This window comes from Spermophilus citellus (genome assembly GCF_964194105.1).
Source record: "Spermophilus citellus genome assembly, chromosome: 11".
Taxonomy (NCBI): Eukaryota; Metazoa; Chordata; class Mammalia; order Rodentia; family Sciuridae; genus Spermophilus; species Spermophilus citellus.
Window position 1 is genome coordinate 129,950,850 of NC_138192.1, and position 15,519 is coordinate 129,966,368.

Sequence of the window (15,519 nt, forward strand, 5' to 3'; positions counted from 1 at the left end):
TCTTTTTTTTTTTTTTCCTTTACCTTTTTGAAGACAACAATACGCACAGGTTTTGAATCAGCAACAGAAAACAACCTTGCCAACCCAGCAACAGCAACAGTTGGCTCTTCTCCTCCAACAGTTCCAGGCTCTAAAGATGAGGTTGGTGGTCATTTCCATTATGTATCACATTTGTGTGTGTGTGTATGCACATGTGAAAGAATTAAAGGAAATTTGGTATAAAGAGTGAATTTGTCAGAATATTGACAGATAACCCATATCTACATGTTGTATATAAAAACAATATAGTTTTAAAAAGTAATTTAGATGGTCATAGCATTAAAAAAAAAACTTTTTTTAAAAATAATAACCAAAGAATAATGAGAACATTATTTCTTGAAAAGCAGCATGATCTTATGGAATTGTAAGAACAACAAAAAATCATAGTCTAGGATTTTAATTTTACTTTCATTCATAATATCTGTAAAAATATATTAACAATGCTATATAGAGTTAAGATTTTCTGGAACCCAAAAACCATTAAAATAGGTGCAAGGACAGGGAAATTATGCAGAAAGCATTTAGGTTTCTGCTCTTTCAGATTATGATTCAGGATATTTGTCTTAGCTCCTGAAGATGTGCCAGTTACTGCTATCAAAACCTTACTGTCTGATTTAATCAAAAGGATTAATATTTCTCCTTTGAACCTTAATCTATCCTATGAAGCAGGTAGGTTGGTAGTAGGACCTCTGTTTTAATGATAGGCAAACTGGGGCTCTGTGAGGCTATAGGACTTGGCTAAGCTAACATGGAAAACTTCAGAGACAAAAGTGCAGACTTTTTGGGTTTTTTATCATAACCTGCCACCACTGTGACTTTTGTTGACACGATCAGGGTTTTTAAAAGATAGTAGGTATAGCAGTCATTTAGAAACCAATATTTGCCAATACTGTAGAAGATTCCTGTGATCACTGTGCCTCTATTTTTGTTCCTCGTCTAACTGCTTTGGTAGTTTGGTGATCAATAACCCGGAAAACCCATAATAATCTAGAAGTTCCTCTTATTTTTGCAAGTGACAAGAATATGTTAATTTTTTCCCCCCTTCTTGCAGAGTATCTGATCAGAACATCATTCCCTCAGTAACTAGGTCTGTGTCAGTGCCAGATACTGGCTCTATCTGGGAACTTCAGCCAACAGCCTCACAGCCTACAGGTAAACACTTAAGAGTGTAATAGTAATTTATAATTCAGTTTTTAAAAAAATGTGTCAGATTTTTATCCATTCTGTATTGAATATTAACAAAAAGTTCCATTATTAATAGATCATAGAAGAAGACTGAAGGTATTAAAAATACATTGTAAAGGATTTTCTAATGGAAAAGTCTTAATTGCTTTTGGTTTCTTTAGTTAAAAGTGAAAACATGCATAAGTAAAAACAGATCTCTCTTTGAGTTAAGGATTGATAATATGCATTAATATTGTAGATGCCCAGAAATGTAGGGAAGGGAAAAGCATGCTTTGAAATGAGTACCTTCCTTCATCCTCTGATCTTTTTGCATCAAATTAGAAAATTTGTGGTTAGGATTCTTTTTTTTTTAAAAGTCGGGATGCTGGTGAAGTAAGTACTTCTTTTTCTTAAGGTCTGATGTCTGCAGAGGTGTGGCAAGTTTGAATAATGAGTAGTTCTTATAGGAGATATGAGTTTGGGGGCTGGGGTTGTGGCTCAGCGGTAGAATGCTAACCTTGCACGTGCGAAGCCCTGGGTTTGACCCTCAGCACCACATAAACATAAATAAATAAAGATATTTTTTTTTTTAAAAAGAGAGCTATATGTTGTTTGAAAATTCTTAGGAACTGTAAACATTGGTGAAGAGCTGTTGAGCCATAAAGCAGTGTTCTAACACTGATCCTGCAGATTATGACAGTGAAAGGATGTATTGTCTTCCTTCAAAACCTTTCTATGCTATGTGTACCTTATTATTTTTTTTAGAAGTTATTTATAGTTAAGATATTAAAATATTCTCCAGTGTTTTGGAAACTCTTAAGTACATTATTAAACAATTTCTCTCTTTGGATTTGTGTGGGGTCATAGTCCTTTTAAAGTCCATTGGCTTTATACAGTATTTAGTAGTTCATAAATTGAGTGTCATAGGAAATAGATCAAAAGCGATGTTGGCAAATCTTGTTGGCAGTAACAAAACAGACTCAGAAGCATTTATCTCTCATTTCCATGTATGATCCTGTACTGCCTTTTAGATCACCCTGTCCAAATATTACTTGTAACACCTCTCCAACCTTGCCAGACTCCTCCCCTGCTCCAGCTGTAACACACAGGCTCTCTTTCCAGATGAAATTCATTCTGTAACCATTTTTAAATGAATAGTTCAGTGGCATTTAATATCTCCACAGTGTGTATCCACCTAGCTCTCTCTAGTTGAGTATAGCAAGAGGCTGTATGGCTACTGGAAGTCTATGGAGTTGGATCCAGCACACTGGGATTGAAGTCTTGGCATGGCCACATACTTGCCATATGCCCTTGGGAGTTTTAAAAACTAGTTTATTACCTGCAAAGTTGGGGAGATTTGAACAGATGCCTTTATAGAGCTTTTGCATTTTGACATCAGTTCCCCAATAAATGCCCTATACTTCTTTCTTTCTAGATGTATTGAAGGACAGTGATAGAAACGAGAATCTGCTGGTAGTTCAGTCTACTTAAAAGCAAAACAGATGTGTATGATAGAGCTCATTCAGGCCCAGGAAAAAAGCAGCCTTTTTTTTTTTTTTTTTTTTAATTATGTCTATGAGTATATGACTGTGAGTGCAAGCTCTGACTTCCCTCATTTTTTCCTTTTTCTTACAGTTTGGGAAGGTGGAAGTGTATGGGATCTTCCCCTAGAAACCACAGCACCAGGCCCTGCCCTGGAACAGCTTCAGCAGCTGGAGAAAGCCAAAGCTGCAAAGGTCTGGAACTCATGCCACCATGGCTGTGCATGCCTCCCAGCTTCAGGACATAAGCCTTTCTCTTTATTCACTTCTTTCTCTCTTGCTAGCCAGACTTTTTCTTTTTAGTTTACTTCTGCTTAGCTGGTATAAGTACATTCATATTCTATCTTTTTTGTGTCTCTTCTCCCCAAAACAGCCTCACGATATAATTAAAATTAAAGAGGGAGCAATAGTTGACATGAATGATCATGGTCATGTGTGTATTTTAGTTACATTATTCTTATTATGAGCGTTTGTTAGAAATACTAAGGCTATGACAAATATCCACTACATTGTTTGTTGAACTCCTGATCTATGGCTTGAATTCTCACATTGAATCTTTATAGTCATTTCCTCATATCCCCAGACATGACTGAAAAGCTGGAAATTATCGCTAGTCCTGTGTTCCATCCACATTTCCTAGAGGAGCTAGAATCTTGAATTTTGGAGTTAAAGAGGATGGATATCTGTGTCAACTCCTGTTGTCATTATATGATGTTTTCTGGGATCTCATGCCTCCAAGCTAGTCTCATTACTATTTTACCCTTAATGCATTCCTGTTGCTTGAGGTAGTAACAGTCTATATTTAGAATGCCCAAGATTCATGGTTCAGGTCTTTTCCCGTAAATGAGTGAGACACCATAGTTCATAGAATTCTTGAGCATCTTTTGGTTCCTTGGTGCTTTGTGTTGTGAACATATAGCTGATGAAAGTAGAGTCCCTTGGGGAGTTTGCAGTCTTGTGGGGGCCGGGAAGGGAGGCACAGATTATTAGCACTCAAAGTAGCACAGTGTGGTCAAGAGTATACGAGTCATCTACCCAATTAGACAGGTGGGGATCAGGAATTGGGTTACACTTTGGATAGTAATACCAGAGTAAATTTTCACTTTAAGGGTAGTAGGACTTAGCCCAGGTGAAGGGTTTAGGGATGACAAAGTGGAAGGAGGTGAATATTAGATTGCATTGGAAGGACTGCAACACCAGTAAAGTGAGGGAGAACATGATAGACTCTGGAGACAGTTGAGTAATTTGGTGTGGCCCAGAGACAAGGTGTATCTGAGCAATAAAAGATGAGAGACTAAGGAGATGAGGATGGTCATCATGAGGGTACTTTTTCATGTCATATTAAAGAGTTAGATTTATTTTTAGAGTGAAGTGTGCTATTACATCTAAGTTTACGAGTGTTTCTTTGTTTTATTTTGGTGGGAATTGGTATTGAGCTAGGGAACATGGGTAGAGCTAGATGAGGAAAACCTTGATAAGAGACTCTTAGGAACATGGATGAGGAAAGTGAAGGCCTGAACTATAGCTGTGGCAACGGGACTGGAGATAAAGGTGCTGGATTTGAGTAGTATTTGGGAAATATATGTGATATAATTTGGTAAGGTCTTCAAACTTTAAAGAATTGTATCATTTTCCACACTAGCAGCTTTACACAGTAGCAGTTGAACCTTGTAGCTACACTGTTAGATCTTAAGTCAGAAAATTCTTTGTAGGGAGATTAAATAACAGACATGCCATCCCAGGAGAGTTCTGATGATACTCATACTGGCCACTTTCTGTCTGCAGTGCAGTGCAGTATGGAGAGGAGAGAGAGGGCCAGAATGGAGGAGAATGCATTCAGTTTAATTTTTTGGTACTGGGGATTGAACCCAGGGATGCTTTACCACCAAGCTACATCTCCAGTTCTTTTTATTTTTTTTATTTTGAGACAGGGTTTCATTGAGTTGCCCAGGCTGGCCTCAAACTTTCGATCCTCCTGCCTCAGCCTCCTGAGTCGCTGGGATTACAAGCGTGCGCCACCACACCCCTGCTTCTTGTGGTTATTGTGGCTCATCAGAGCTTAGAGTCCATGCAGGGTTTCATCACCCAGTTGCAGCACCAGCAACTGAGTGAATGGCAGTGTCTGCACCCCCCAGCTTCTGCCAGTACTGCTCAGTGCTTTTGGGGTGCTCCTGTGCTTGATTTCAAGTTTCTGAGAATACTCTCATGTAATCCCAGCTAGAGCAGGAGAGAAGAGAGGCAGAAATGAGGGCAAAACGGGAAGAGGAGGAGCGAAAGAGGCAAGAAGAGCTCCGGAGACAACAGGAGGAAATTCTTCGGAGGCAGCAGGAGGAAGAGAGGAAAAGGCGGGAGGAAGAAGAGCTTGCCCGAAGGAAACAGGTACATCTCTGGGAACTGTCTTTGTCAGAGTAGGGCTTCCGTGATCTGCTCACCAAAGCGGGGGGTGGGGGGGGGGTGGGGGGGGTATCAGCATAATTAAGATCAGAACTTTAGAAGACTCACTCACCTTTATAGAGAACCTTTGTTTTCCACCAGTGCCCATAGTCTTAGTAAATACTTCTTCGAATTGATTTCTTTTTCATAATTTTCTGCATTTTATAAACCAGTTAGATTTCAGAAGTTCTAGCCTTTCTGCTAAAAACATGAGAGAGTAATTTTGGTGAGCAGCAAAAAATGTATTTTTTTTTAAAGTCAAGTGTGTTTTCAGAAAATAAAATATGCAATAACATAAAGTGGTTAGTCTTTAAACGTTGGTTCAGTGTCATTATATACACTCATGGTGTTGTGTGACTTCACTACTATCTGTCTACTGAGCTACTTCATCTTCACATACTGAAACACCTTACCCATTAAACAGAGAGTCCCATTTCTTGCTTCCCTCTGTCCCCGGTAACCACAATTCTTTCTCTGTGAATTTGTTCCTGATACCTAAGTATGCAATGTTTGTCTTTTTTGTGACTGGCTTATTTCATTTAAGGTTCATCCATGTTGCAGCATATGTCAGAATTTCCTTCCTTTTTAAGGTGGTGTATATTCCAGTATACATTTTATTTATCCATCTCTTGATGGACATTTGGATGACTTCTGTTGTTGGCTATTGTGAATATTGTTGCTGTGAACATTGATGTATAGATGTATTGAGTTTTACTTATAACTTTTGAGTATATACCCAGAAGTGGAGTTGCTGGGTCATATGCTAATTCTATTTTGAATTTTTTGAGGGACCACCATGCTGTTTTTCACAGCTGTTTTACCATTTTTTGTTCCTACAACACATAAGGGTTCCAGTATCTCTACATCCTTGTCACACTTTCTGGTTTTGTTTTCTTTCTGAGGGCCTTCCCTGTTGGGTAGGAAGCCATATCTCGTGGTTTTGATTGATATTGAACATCTTTTCATATGTTCACTCATGCAAGTATCTTTATGATATATATTGTAGTTCTCATTGACTTAGACCTTTGCCCTCTATTCTTTCCCTTAATGAATCTTTTCTGAGGGATTAGGGAGGAGGAAATAAAAATCAAAACTCCATACATGTAACTATATATAGCTCTCCCTTGGTATCTGCAGAGGATTGGTTCCAGGACCTCTACAGGTCCTAAAATTCCAAAATCTCAAGATGCTCAGGTCCCTAATCGTATCTTCCTGTATAGTTTAAATCATCTCTAGATAACTGACAATACCTAACATAATGTAAATATTATGTAAGTAGTTGTTACACTATATTTTTAAGGTAATAATGACCAGGTAAAAAGTTTGTATAGCTTAATATAGATACAATTTTTGTTTTCCGAATATTTTTATTTTGTGGTTTGGTCAAATCCATAGATAAAAAGGGCCAGCTGTATTTTTTATAACTTACATTTTTATAACTACATTAATGAGTATGTCAAATATACCTCAACAGAACTACATTGTCATATTTGCTAGCTATATGAAAATTTTTTATGTTCTAAATTATAATGATTTAGCCAGTTCCCTATTGTGAGAGATGAGGCTTGTTCCTATGTTTTAACTATTTTATATATGAGTGTTTAAAAATCCTTATAGCTAAGTCTTTTCTAAGTATTGATAAATAGTGAGGCTTAACATTTTTCATGTATTTTTCACTGTATGTCTGTTCATGTGCTTGGTCCATTTTTCTTTGGGGCTTTTATATATAGACTCCCATAGAAAGAATCTGCTCTTCACTGACCCAGAAGTCTAGCCCCGCTGCACATATATATCCCACTTATAGGCCCTAAGAAGTGCTCTGTGAAGAACAGAAGGATTCATGCTGAGATGAGAACTACTTACATTTCTGAGTTGTACTATGCAGCAGTATTAAAAGGCTCTGAGAAGTACCACAGTGACAAAATCCATTTAATTCTGTAGTGCTCAGTGTTTGCTAAATGACTTTGACAGCAGGATCCCTTTCTGTGTTGTATTTGATGATATTAGTGGGATTTTTGTTTTTTAGAACATGTTCTGGGACACATGGCTTTCTCAGTACTTCTGACTAGAAGAACTTATTCTTACCTCATCAGGAATTTTTGGTGGCTATGATTAACTATGCCTTAAGTTTCCAGTTGATTAAAGAATAGGGGTTAAAGGTACCAATGGAGAAAGCGAAGCCTAAATTCTAATGTAGTTCCTCTAGGGTTAATCAGTAAATGATGTAGCTAATAGAAAAGCCAGAATAGACTTCACAGTGTACTGCAATTTTAACTATTATTTTAAATACAACTTTATTTATTCTTAGGTGCCACTTCTCCAACTTATATAATACTTTTTACTCTAGATCCTCATTATATACTTTTTTATGTTTACTGTTCACAGAGACTCAGCACATCATCTATTCCTTTCTAAATTATAACTAATTGATATGATACCAATAGATAATCGAGTTTAACCTTGCTCCCCTACCCTTTATTTCTTCAGGAAGAGGCTTTGCGACGCCAGAGGGAGCAAGAAATTGCATTAAGACGACAGCGAGAAGAGGAAGAAAGACAACAGCAAGAAGAAGCTCTCAGACGACTGGAGGAAAGGAGAAGAGAAGAGGAAGAAAGGCGGAAGCAGGAAGAATTGTTACGCAAGCAGGTGGCCAAGTGTTTCCTTCTAATTGCTTCTCTGAAACTAAGAATTAGGACATTAACCTAGCCTATCTAAAGCCTTTTCAGTTTGTTGAAAATTACCCAAAGAAGCCTAATTGGCTCTTTTTTGTTATTGTTTGCCGAAGTCCAGCTGCAGCAAACTAGGGGGGGGGGGAACGGACGACGAGCAACTTGTGTACATTGATACAGCAGGAGTGGAAGCCGTTTATTGTAGGACAGGAGCGGTATATATACATTCCACACAGCTTATCTTAATTAACATAAACTAGATACAGCAGTCAACCAATAAGGAATCTCCACACTTAATGGCTCCCTGGCATTACTTCATAAACCACTCCCTCTGGCATTTTGCCAGGCGCCATCCAGACTTGTTTACAGACTCTAACAATTGTTGTTTTGTTTTCAATACTGGGGATCGAATCCAGGGCTGCTCTTTCTTTGAACTACACTTTGCACTTTTTATTTTATTTTTGAAATAGAGTCTCATTAAGTTACTGCACTAGTAATTCTCCTGCCTCCATCTTCCTGGTTGCTGGGATTATAGGTGTGCAACATCATGTCCAGCACCCTAAATGGCTCTTGTTACTTCTGTCTAAATTCTTTTTATCATCAAATGAAACCCTGTTTCCTGGGATAAAAATAAAACCAGTCTCTCTATAATGATGAAAAATGTAAATTATTTTTTTAGCAAGTTTCAACTTTATACAAAATAAACAGAATAGTACATCAAATTCCCATAAACCACCCAGCTTCTGTAGTTACTAATGGAATGATTTTTGTATATGGTGTGAGATAAGGATCTGATTTCATTTGGCATGTGAATATCTAGTGTTTTTTTAGAACCATTTATTGAAGAGACAGTCCTATTCTTAAGTCTTAACATCTTTATCAAAAACCAACCAACTCTGAATTTATGGATTTATATCTATGTTATTCTCTCACTTTCTTGGTTGCATGCTTTGAGACACTTAAGTTTTAAATTTTGATAATGTCCAATTTTTCTGTTTTTTTTCCTTAAATTTTATAGTTTTAGTTGGTATTTTAGATGTAGATTTTTATATTCCGAAGGCATTTTTTTTTTAAAGATAAATTTTTGTAACATAATTCCTCACAAGCTATGTCTTCTCTATTCTTTGATAAACAGAGAGATCATATTTTCTTAACCACCCCTTCCCCTTCTTGGGGAGAAGTGCTGAGGATTGAGCCCAGGGCCTTGCATATACTCCACCACGGAACTACTTCCCTAGTGTAGTTGGATTTTGTTTGTTTGGTTGGAGTTTTTTATTTTTTCTCATTGTCTTTCTCTAAAAACAATATTCACCTACATGAAAATATCCCCTGCTTTTCACCCCCACCAAACAAAAAAAAAAAACCCTTTATATTTAATTTTATAAGTAAGTAATTGCTTTTTGTGTATGATATGAGGAATGGGTATTTCCTTTCTCCATTGAAATTCTTTTGTACTTTTGTCAGAATCAAGCATATAAATGATTCTTTTTCTGGACTCCTGTTCCACAGATCAACCTCTGTGTGTGTGTGTGTGTGTGTGTGTGTGTGTGTGTGTATGTGTATGTGTATATATATGTATGTATGTATGTATGTATCTATTTTTATTTAATGTTTATTTTTTTTATTTGTAGTTGGACACAATATCTTTATTTTATTTATTTCTTTTTATGTGGTGCTGAGGATTGCACTCAGGGCCTCAAACTTGCTAGGTGAACCCTCTACTACTGAGGCACAGCCCTAGCCATTCACCTTTATTTTTAAATAAGTAATGCACTGATTTATTTTTTATTTTTTTGGTACTGGGCATTGAACCCAGGGACGCTTAACCACTGAGCCACCTTCCTAACCTCCCCCTCCCCACCCCTTTTTTAAAATTTTGAGATAGGGTTTCCCTAAGTTGCTTAGATCCTTGATAAGTTATTGAGGCTAGCCTCAAACTTGTGATCCTCCTGCCTTAGCCTCCCAAGCTGCTGGGATAAGGGCTGTGCACCAGCTTGCAGTGATTTGATTACTGTAGCTTTCTCTGAGTCTTAAAGTAATCCAATGTGACTTCTAGACTTGTTCTTTTATGCAAAACTGTTTAACTATCTTAGATCTTTTGCCTTTTATTAAAATTTAAAACCATCTTTTTTTTTTTCTGAACAAATAAAAGCCTACTGTGATTGTAAATAGGATTGCATTGAGTCATTGAAAATTGGGGAGAGTTGGCGTTTTAATATGTATTGAGTCTTCTAGTTAGTGAATGTGGTATATCTTTTTATTTATGTTTTCCTTTCTTAGTAATATTCTAGAGGTTATGAACAGCTTTTGTTAAATTTATTGAGTATTTTAATTTTTATGCTGCTATTAATGGAATTTAAAAAGTTATTTGCCAGTTAGTTGTTGCTCCTGTATAGAATTGCAGTTGTTTTGCTTGTATTGATCTTGTATCCTGAGACTTTTAAAACTCATTTATTGCTTACAATATTTTAGGTGATGCCTTAGAATTTTCAATGTGAACCTTTATCTCTGATCCAATAGAAGCAGTTTTAATTCTTCCCTATTCAGTCTTGGATAGAAGTAAAGTTGACAATGGATGGCCTTTTTTTCTAATTTTAGTGAAAAGATATTCAGTGTTTCATCATTAAATATATTGAAAGTTTTGGGGTTTAGGGATTATAGCTCGGTGATAGAACATACAAAAGGCCCTGGATCCCATCCCCAGCAACCCCCTTATCCAAAATGTTGAAAGTGTTTTATAGATGCAAATTATATGACTGGAATTTTCTGTCTATCCCTAGTTTGCTGAAAATTTTTTTCATAAATAGTGGAATTTGTAAATTACTTTATCTGTATTTATTGATAATAGTTGTTACCTCATTTCTGCTCATATTCTGTTGTCTTGGCTGAGTGGTAAACCAACTTGGTATTCCCTGTTTATTATGTTAACCTAATTTGTTACTATTTTGTTAAGGATATTTGCAACTATGTTCAAATGAAGGTCTATAATTTTCTTAAAATGTATTTGCCACATTTTGGTGTTAGATTATGTTACTCTCTTAAGTCAGAAAATAATACTTTTCACTAGCTTTTGAAGTCTTATTAAGATTGGCATTAGTTCTTCATTGAATATTTGATAGAATTCACCATTGAAACCATCTGGTCTTAGAATTTTCTTTGTGGAAAGGATTTTGATAAGTGATTTTTTTTAAAGCTATAAGATGAATCAGGGTTTTTATTTTATCTTGTGTCATCAGTATTTGTCATCTGTGCTTTCTGACAAAGTTGCCAAATTTAGCCGACACATATTTGTTCATTATTTTTTTTTTTACTTTTGGGGGTGGGGGAATTTGGGAGATGTAATAGTGAGCTACATGTACTCCAGCCCTTTTTATTTTGGAGGTAGGGTATTGCTGAGTTGCTTAGGCTCACCTTGGACTTGTGATCCTCTTGCTTTAGCCTGCCAAGTAGCTGGGATTACAGGTGTGAGCCACTGCCCTCGGCTTTACCATTTTTTCTCATATATGTATAATTTAGAGCAGTAGTCTCTTTGATACCTCATTTTGACCGTATTTGTTTTTCTCAGTCTTGCCCATTTTTCAAGTTATATCCCCGTCTTTTGAAAGAACCGATTTTGGCTGTTTTTTGCTCTTCTGTCTTTGTATTGATGTGTACTATCATCACTATTATTTTCTTCCTTCTACTGTCAGTTTAATTTGCTTTTCCTTATTCTAGTTTCTTAAAATGAAGATTTAGATAATTTTATATTTTATGTTTTTTTTTTTTTTTTGATAAGCACAAAAAAAGCAGTAATTTCCCTCTAAGCACTGCTTTGGCTACATCTCACAATTTTTGATGTGTTATATTTTTGTTATAATTTAGTTTAAAATATTTTCTAGTGATTTCTGCTTTAGCCTGTGGATTATTTGGAAATGGGCTACTTATCTTCCAAGTATATGAGAGTCTTTCCAGATAATCTTATTAATTTCTAATTTACATTGTATTCAGAAAACAATCTGTAAGATCTCTGTGTTTTTAAACTTATTGACTCTTTTTGTATTGACTGTGCCTTGTGCCTTTCCAAAGGCATTCCTCGGTGGTTCAGTATAATGTTCTATGGATGACAGGTCAAGGTGGTTGATAGAATTCAACTATTTTATATCCTTAATTTTTATCTACTTGTTATATCAATTGCCAAGAGAGAGGGATGCTGAGATTTTTTTTTTATTTGCCCATTTGTCCCTATCATTGTTAGTATTTGCTATGATGAGCTCTCTTTTTAGTTGCATACAAACCTATTGGTGTTGTCTTCTTAATGAACTTTCCAAGGTTGTGAGATGTTCCTATTTACCTCCTCATATTCCTTATTAAATTCTATTAAGGTGATATTATATAGTATGGTATATATTTTTATTTTCTCATTATTTCACTTTCTTTGTGTATCTAATGATTTTTAAAATTGTAGGGGCTGGGGTGGTGGCTCAGTGGTAGAGTGCTTGCCTAGCACATATGAGGCACTGGGTTCGATTTTCAACACCACATATAAACAAATAAATAAATCAAGGTCCATCAATAACTAATAAAAATGTTTTTAAAAAGGTATTAAAAATTGTATAGTGGGGGCTGGGGATGTGGCGAAAGTGATAGCACGCTTGCCTGGCATGCGCGGGGCGCTGGGTTCGATCCTCAGCAACACATAAAAATTAAATAAAGATGTTGTGCCCGCGAAAACTAAACAAATAAATATTTAAAAATTCTCTCTCTTAAAAAAAAATTTGTATAGTGAGCATTGGGAATTATATGGATTCTTTTTCATTCCTTTAAAGGGTTTGTTCTGGCTTTCATTGAACTCAGTCTTCATCGTCTTCCTGACCACTCCTCTGGTGGGAGGCAGTTGGAATCTTCTCTCATTTCTTGTAGTTTCCAGCTGCTCCCTTTAGACTCCATCCCTGAGGTCTGCCCCGAGCCTGTAGCTAGAGTTGTCTGCAGGTCTGAGGCCTCATCTCTTGTATAGCTCCCTTCCTTCTTCCAGCCCCATTTGCAGATGTTCCCCCTGAATATGGCCACTCTTCTATCCCAGAACCTTCCCTTTAGCATCTCAAGCTAATTGAGCCCTTTGTGAATTGGGGAGGGCCCTCAGGCAAACTGTCACAAACTTGGAAACCTTACACATTTGGTTATGTATAGTATGTATGTGTTATTTATTTTGAGGTGCTGGGGATCAACCCAGGGCCTCACACAAGTGCTCTACCACTGAGCTACATCCCCAGCCCATTTTTTTTTTTTTTTTTTTTTTTTAAGAATAGAGTCTTCCTTTATTTCCCTCTGGTGGTGTTTTATGTTTTGTTTTGTTTTGTTTTTTACCTTTTGGTTTTGATTCTTTGAAATCTGTTCAGCTTTTATAATTACATGTGAGATAGTTGGTCCAATTATGGTGTTTTGCCACTTCAGAAAACCAGAACCCCAGAGCATGTCATTTTGTTTAAGAATATAAGTAGATTTATTTATTGTTAAATAAATAACTTTATTTTCAAAATAGTTTTAGATTTTCAGATGATTTTAGAAAATAGTATAGAAAGCTCTCATATATCCCCTATAGTTTCGCCTGTTATTAATAGATTAGTATGGCACATTTGTTACAGCTGATAAGCCAGTTAATTATTGTTAACTCAAGTCCTTTATTATTTCCTAAGACTTTTCCCTAACATCTTTCTTCTGTTCTAGGGTTCCATTTCAAATACCACATTATATTTAGTTGGGTCCCCTTAGGTCTTTCTTGACAGTGACAGTTTTGCAGACTTGACTTAACCTTCCATCGCTTTGGAGTGCCAGAGTTTAAACTGAAGGTTTAAACTGCATCACTGAGCTACATGTTTCCCCAGCCATTTCTTTGTTTTCGATGAGCTTAGGAGTTTTGAGAATTACTGGTCATTTTATTGGTAGGGTATCTTACATTGGAATTTGAAGTTTTCTCATGAATAGCTGGGGTTACAGGTGTTTGGGAGGAAGATTACAGAAGCAAAGTGAATTTTTATTACGTCATATTAAGGATACATATTGTTCATGATTTATGACTGCTGATGTACACTTTGATTACGTAATTGGCTTCAGTTAGGTTTGTCAGGTTTATCACTCTGAAATTATCCCTCCTTGCTGTGTTCTTTGGAAGTCACTATGTAAGTCCACACTTCAGGATGTGTTTTTTTTTTTTTTTTTATGTAAATTGACACAAAGCTGGAGATGACTGACTTGTGCCTGAGTTGTAGACTAAAACTCTCTCAGAAACTGAAACTCACTTTTTCATGGGTAGATATCTTCCCAGTTAGCTTGTGTAGTGATCATTTTTTAACAGTTAAGTTGCTTAGTCAATGTGCTCTATACCAGTTATCATGCTTGTTTTATGGTGGTCTATGAGACCACTAGGAAATAGTTTCTGTCTTCAAGAAGCTTGCAGCCTATAGGTGATGAAGTTGCAATAAATAAATAAATAAATAAAAGCCACAGTTAGGATACTTTCAGCTGTGAAATGGAACTGCACACCTGAAGGTGACTCAAACAACAGGTGACATTGTTTGTTGCCTTGCTTACCAAGGAGGTCTAACCATAAGTGTTACCCACTTGCTTCAGGTGACAAGGATGCCATTAGGATTCAGTTCCATCACATACTAATGCCCTTTTCTTTTATGGGGAGGTACTGGGGGTCAAATACTGGGAGTGGGGTACTGGGGGTGATCTACCACTGAGCTATATCCCCAGCTGTTTTTATTTTGAGATGGGGTCTCTCTTATACTTGCTCATGCTGGCCATGAGCAAGTATAAGAGAGACCTGGCCTTGGCCTCCTAAGTTCCTGGGATTACAAATGTGGCAGTCTTAACTTCTGAATTTATATTTTTTATCTCATGTTTAGGAATTTGGGGTGTCTTGCCCTTGTATAACCTGTGTCCAAAAGGGAGTGATTCTTGTCTCGTCCTTTGTTCCTTTTGTCTGGAAAGAATGTCTTTCTTAGAAATTTCCTAGTAGATGACACTTTGGTCTAAATTAGATCTGCATCACTGATTCCAGGAGACTTTGTAAGGAAGAAGACTAAAAGAAATGGTCACTGGCAATGTAGAAACAAGCTTCCCCAATTGTACTAGAAGCAAATAGGAGAGTCAGATGAGGGGTAGTTTTACATAATGAAAAGATAGAGGTGAAATGCATCTCCAGAGTCCCCTTAGAGTGGCTGACATCTGACCTAAATTTTGTAGAACATGTTACCATGAGTGAGACAGAACATTTAGGCACAGCAAACAGACTGCAAACAAAGGCAAGGAGTCTTTTTTTTTTTTTAAACAGTTCTGGAGGGAATAGTGGTTTTTGAGGGAAGGAACCAGAAGGAAAATGAGCCTAGGTAAGAGAAAAGTTAGTAAAAGGTGTAGAATGGGTCAAGGACAGATGTTTTTAAAGAACTTTGTGGCTGTGGGTGAGATGAGATCCAGTGGTGGAATTAAGTGGTCTTAAGAAGTTCCTGTAGGCTGGGGCTGTAGCTCAGTGGCAAAGAACTTGCATAGTACAGGTAAAACATGTGTTCGATCCTTAGCACTGCATTAAAAAATAATAATAATAATAAAATTAATAAAATAAATAAATAAATAAATGCAGGCTGTCTCTCTCCAACTACAAAAAGAAAAAAGAGAAAAAAGAAGTTGTTCTT

At 36.6% G+C, this 15,519-nt stretch overlaps 1 protein-coding gene across 7 annotated transcripts in view; it reads left to right on the forward strand.

The window, feature by feature from the left end:
• The window catches only part of GIGYF2 (GRB10 interacting GYF protein 2), a 131,746-nt gene that overhangs the window by 98,166 nt on the left and 18,061 nt on the right, over positions 1–15,519 (forward strand). For all 7 annotated transcript variants that reach the window (XM_081261809.1, XM_081261810.1, XM_081261807.1 and 4 more), the window contains 5 exons: positions 34–141; positions 1,091–1,191; positions 2,839–2,939; positions 4,962–5,123; positions 7,665–7,823. In XM_081261809.1, coding sequence (XP_081117935.1) covers positions 34–141; positions 1,091–1,191; positions 2,839–2,939; positions 4,962–5,123; positions 7,665–7,823 — 631 coding nt within the window. The remainder of the gene's footprint in view (positions 1–33; positions 142–1,090; positions 1,192–2,838; positions 2,940–4,961; positions 5,124–7,664; positions 7,824–15,519) is intronic.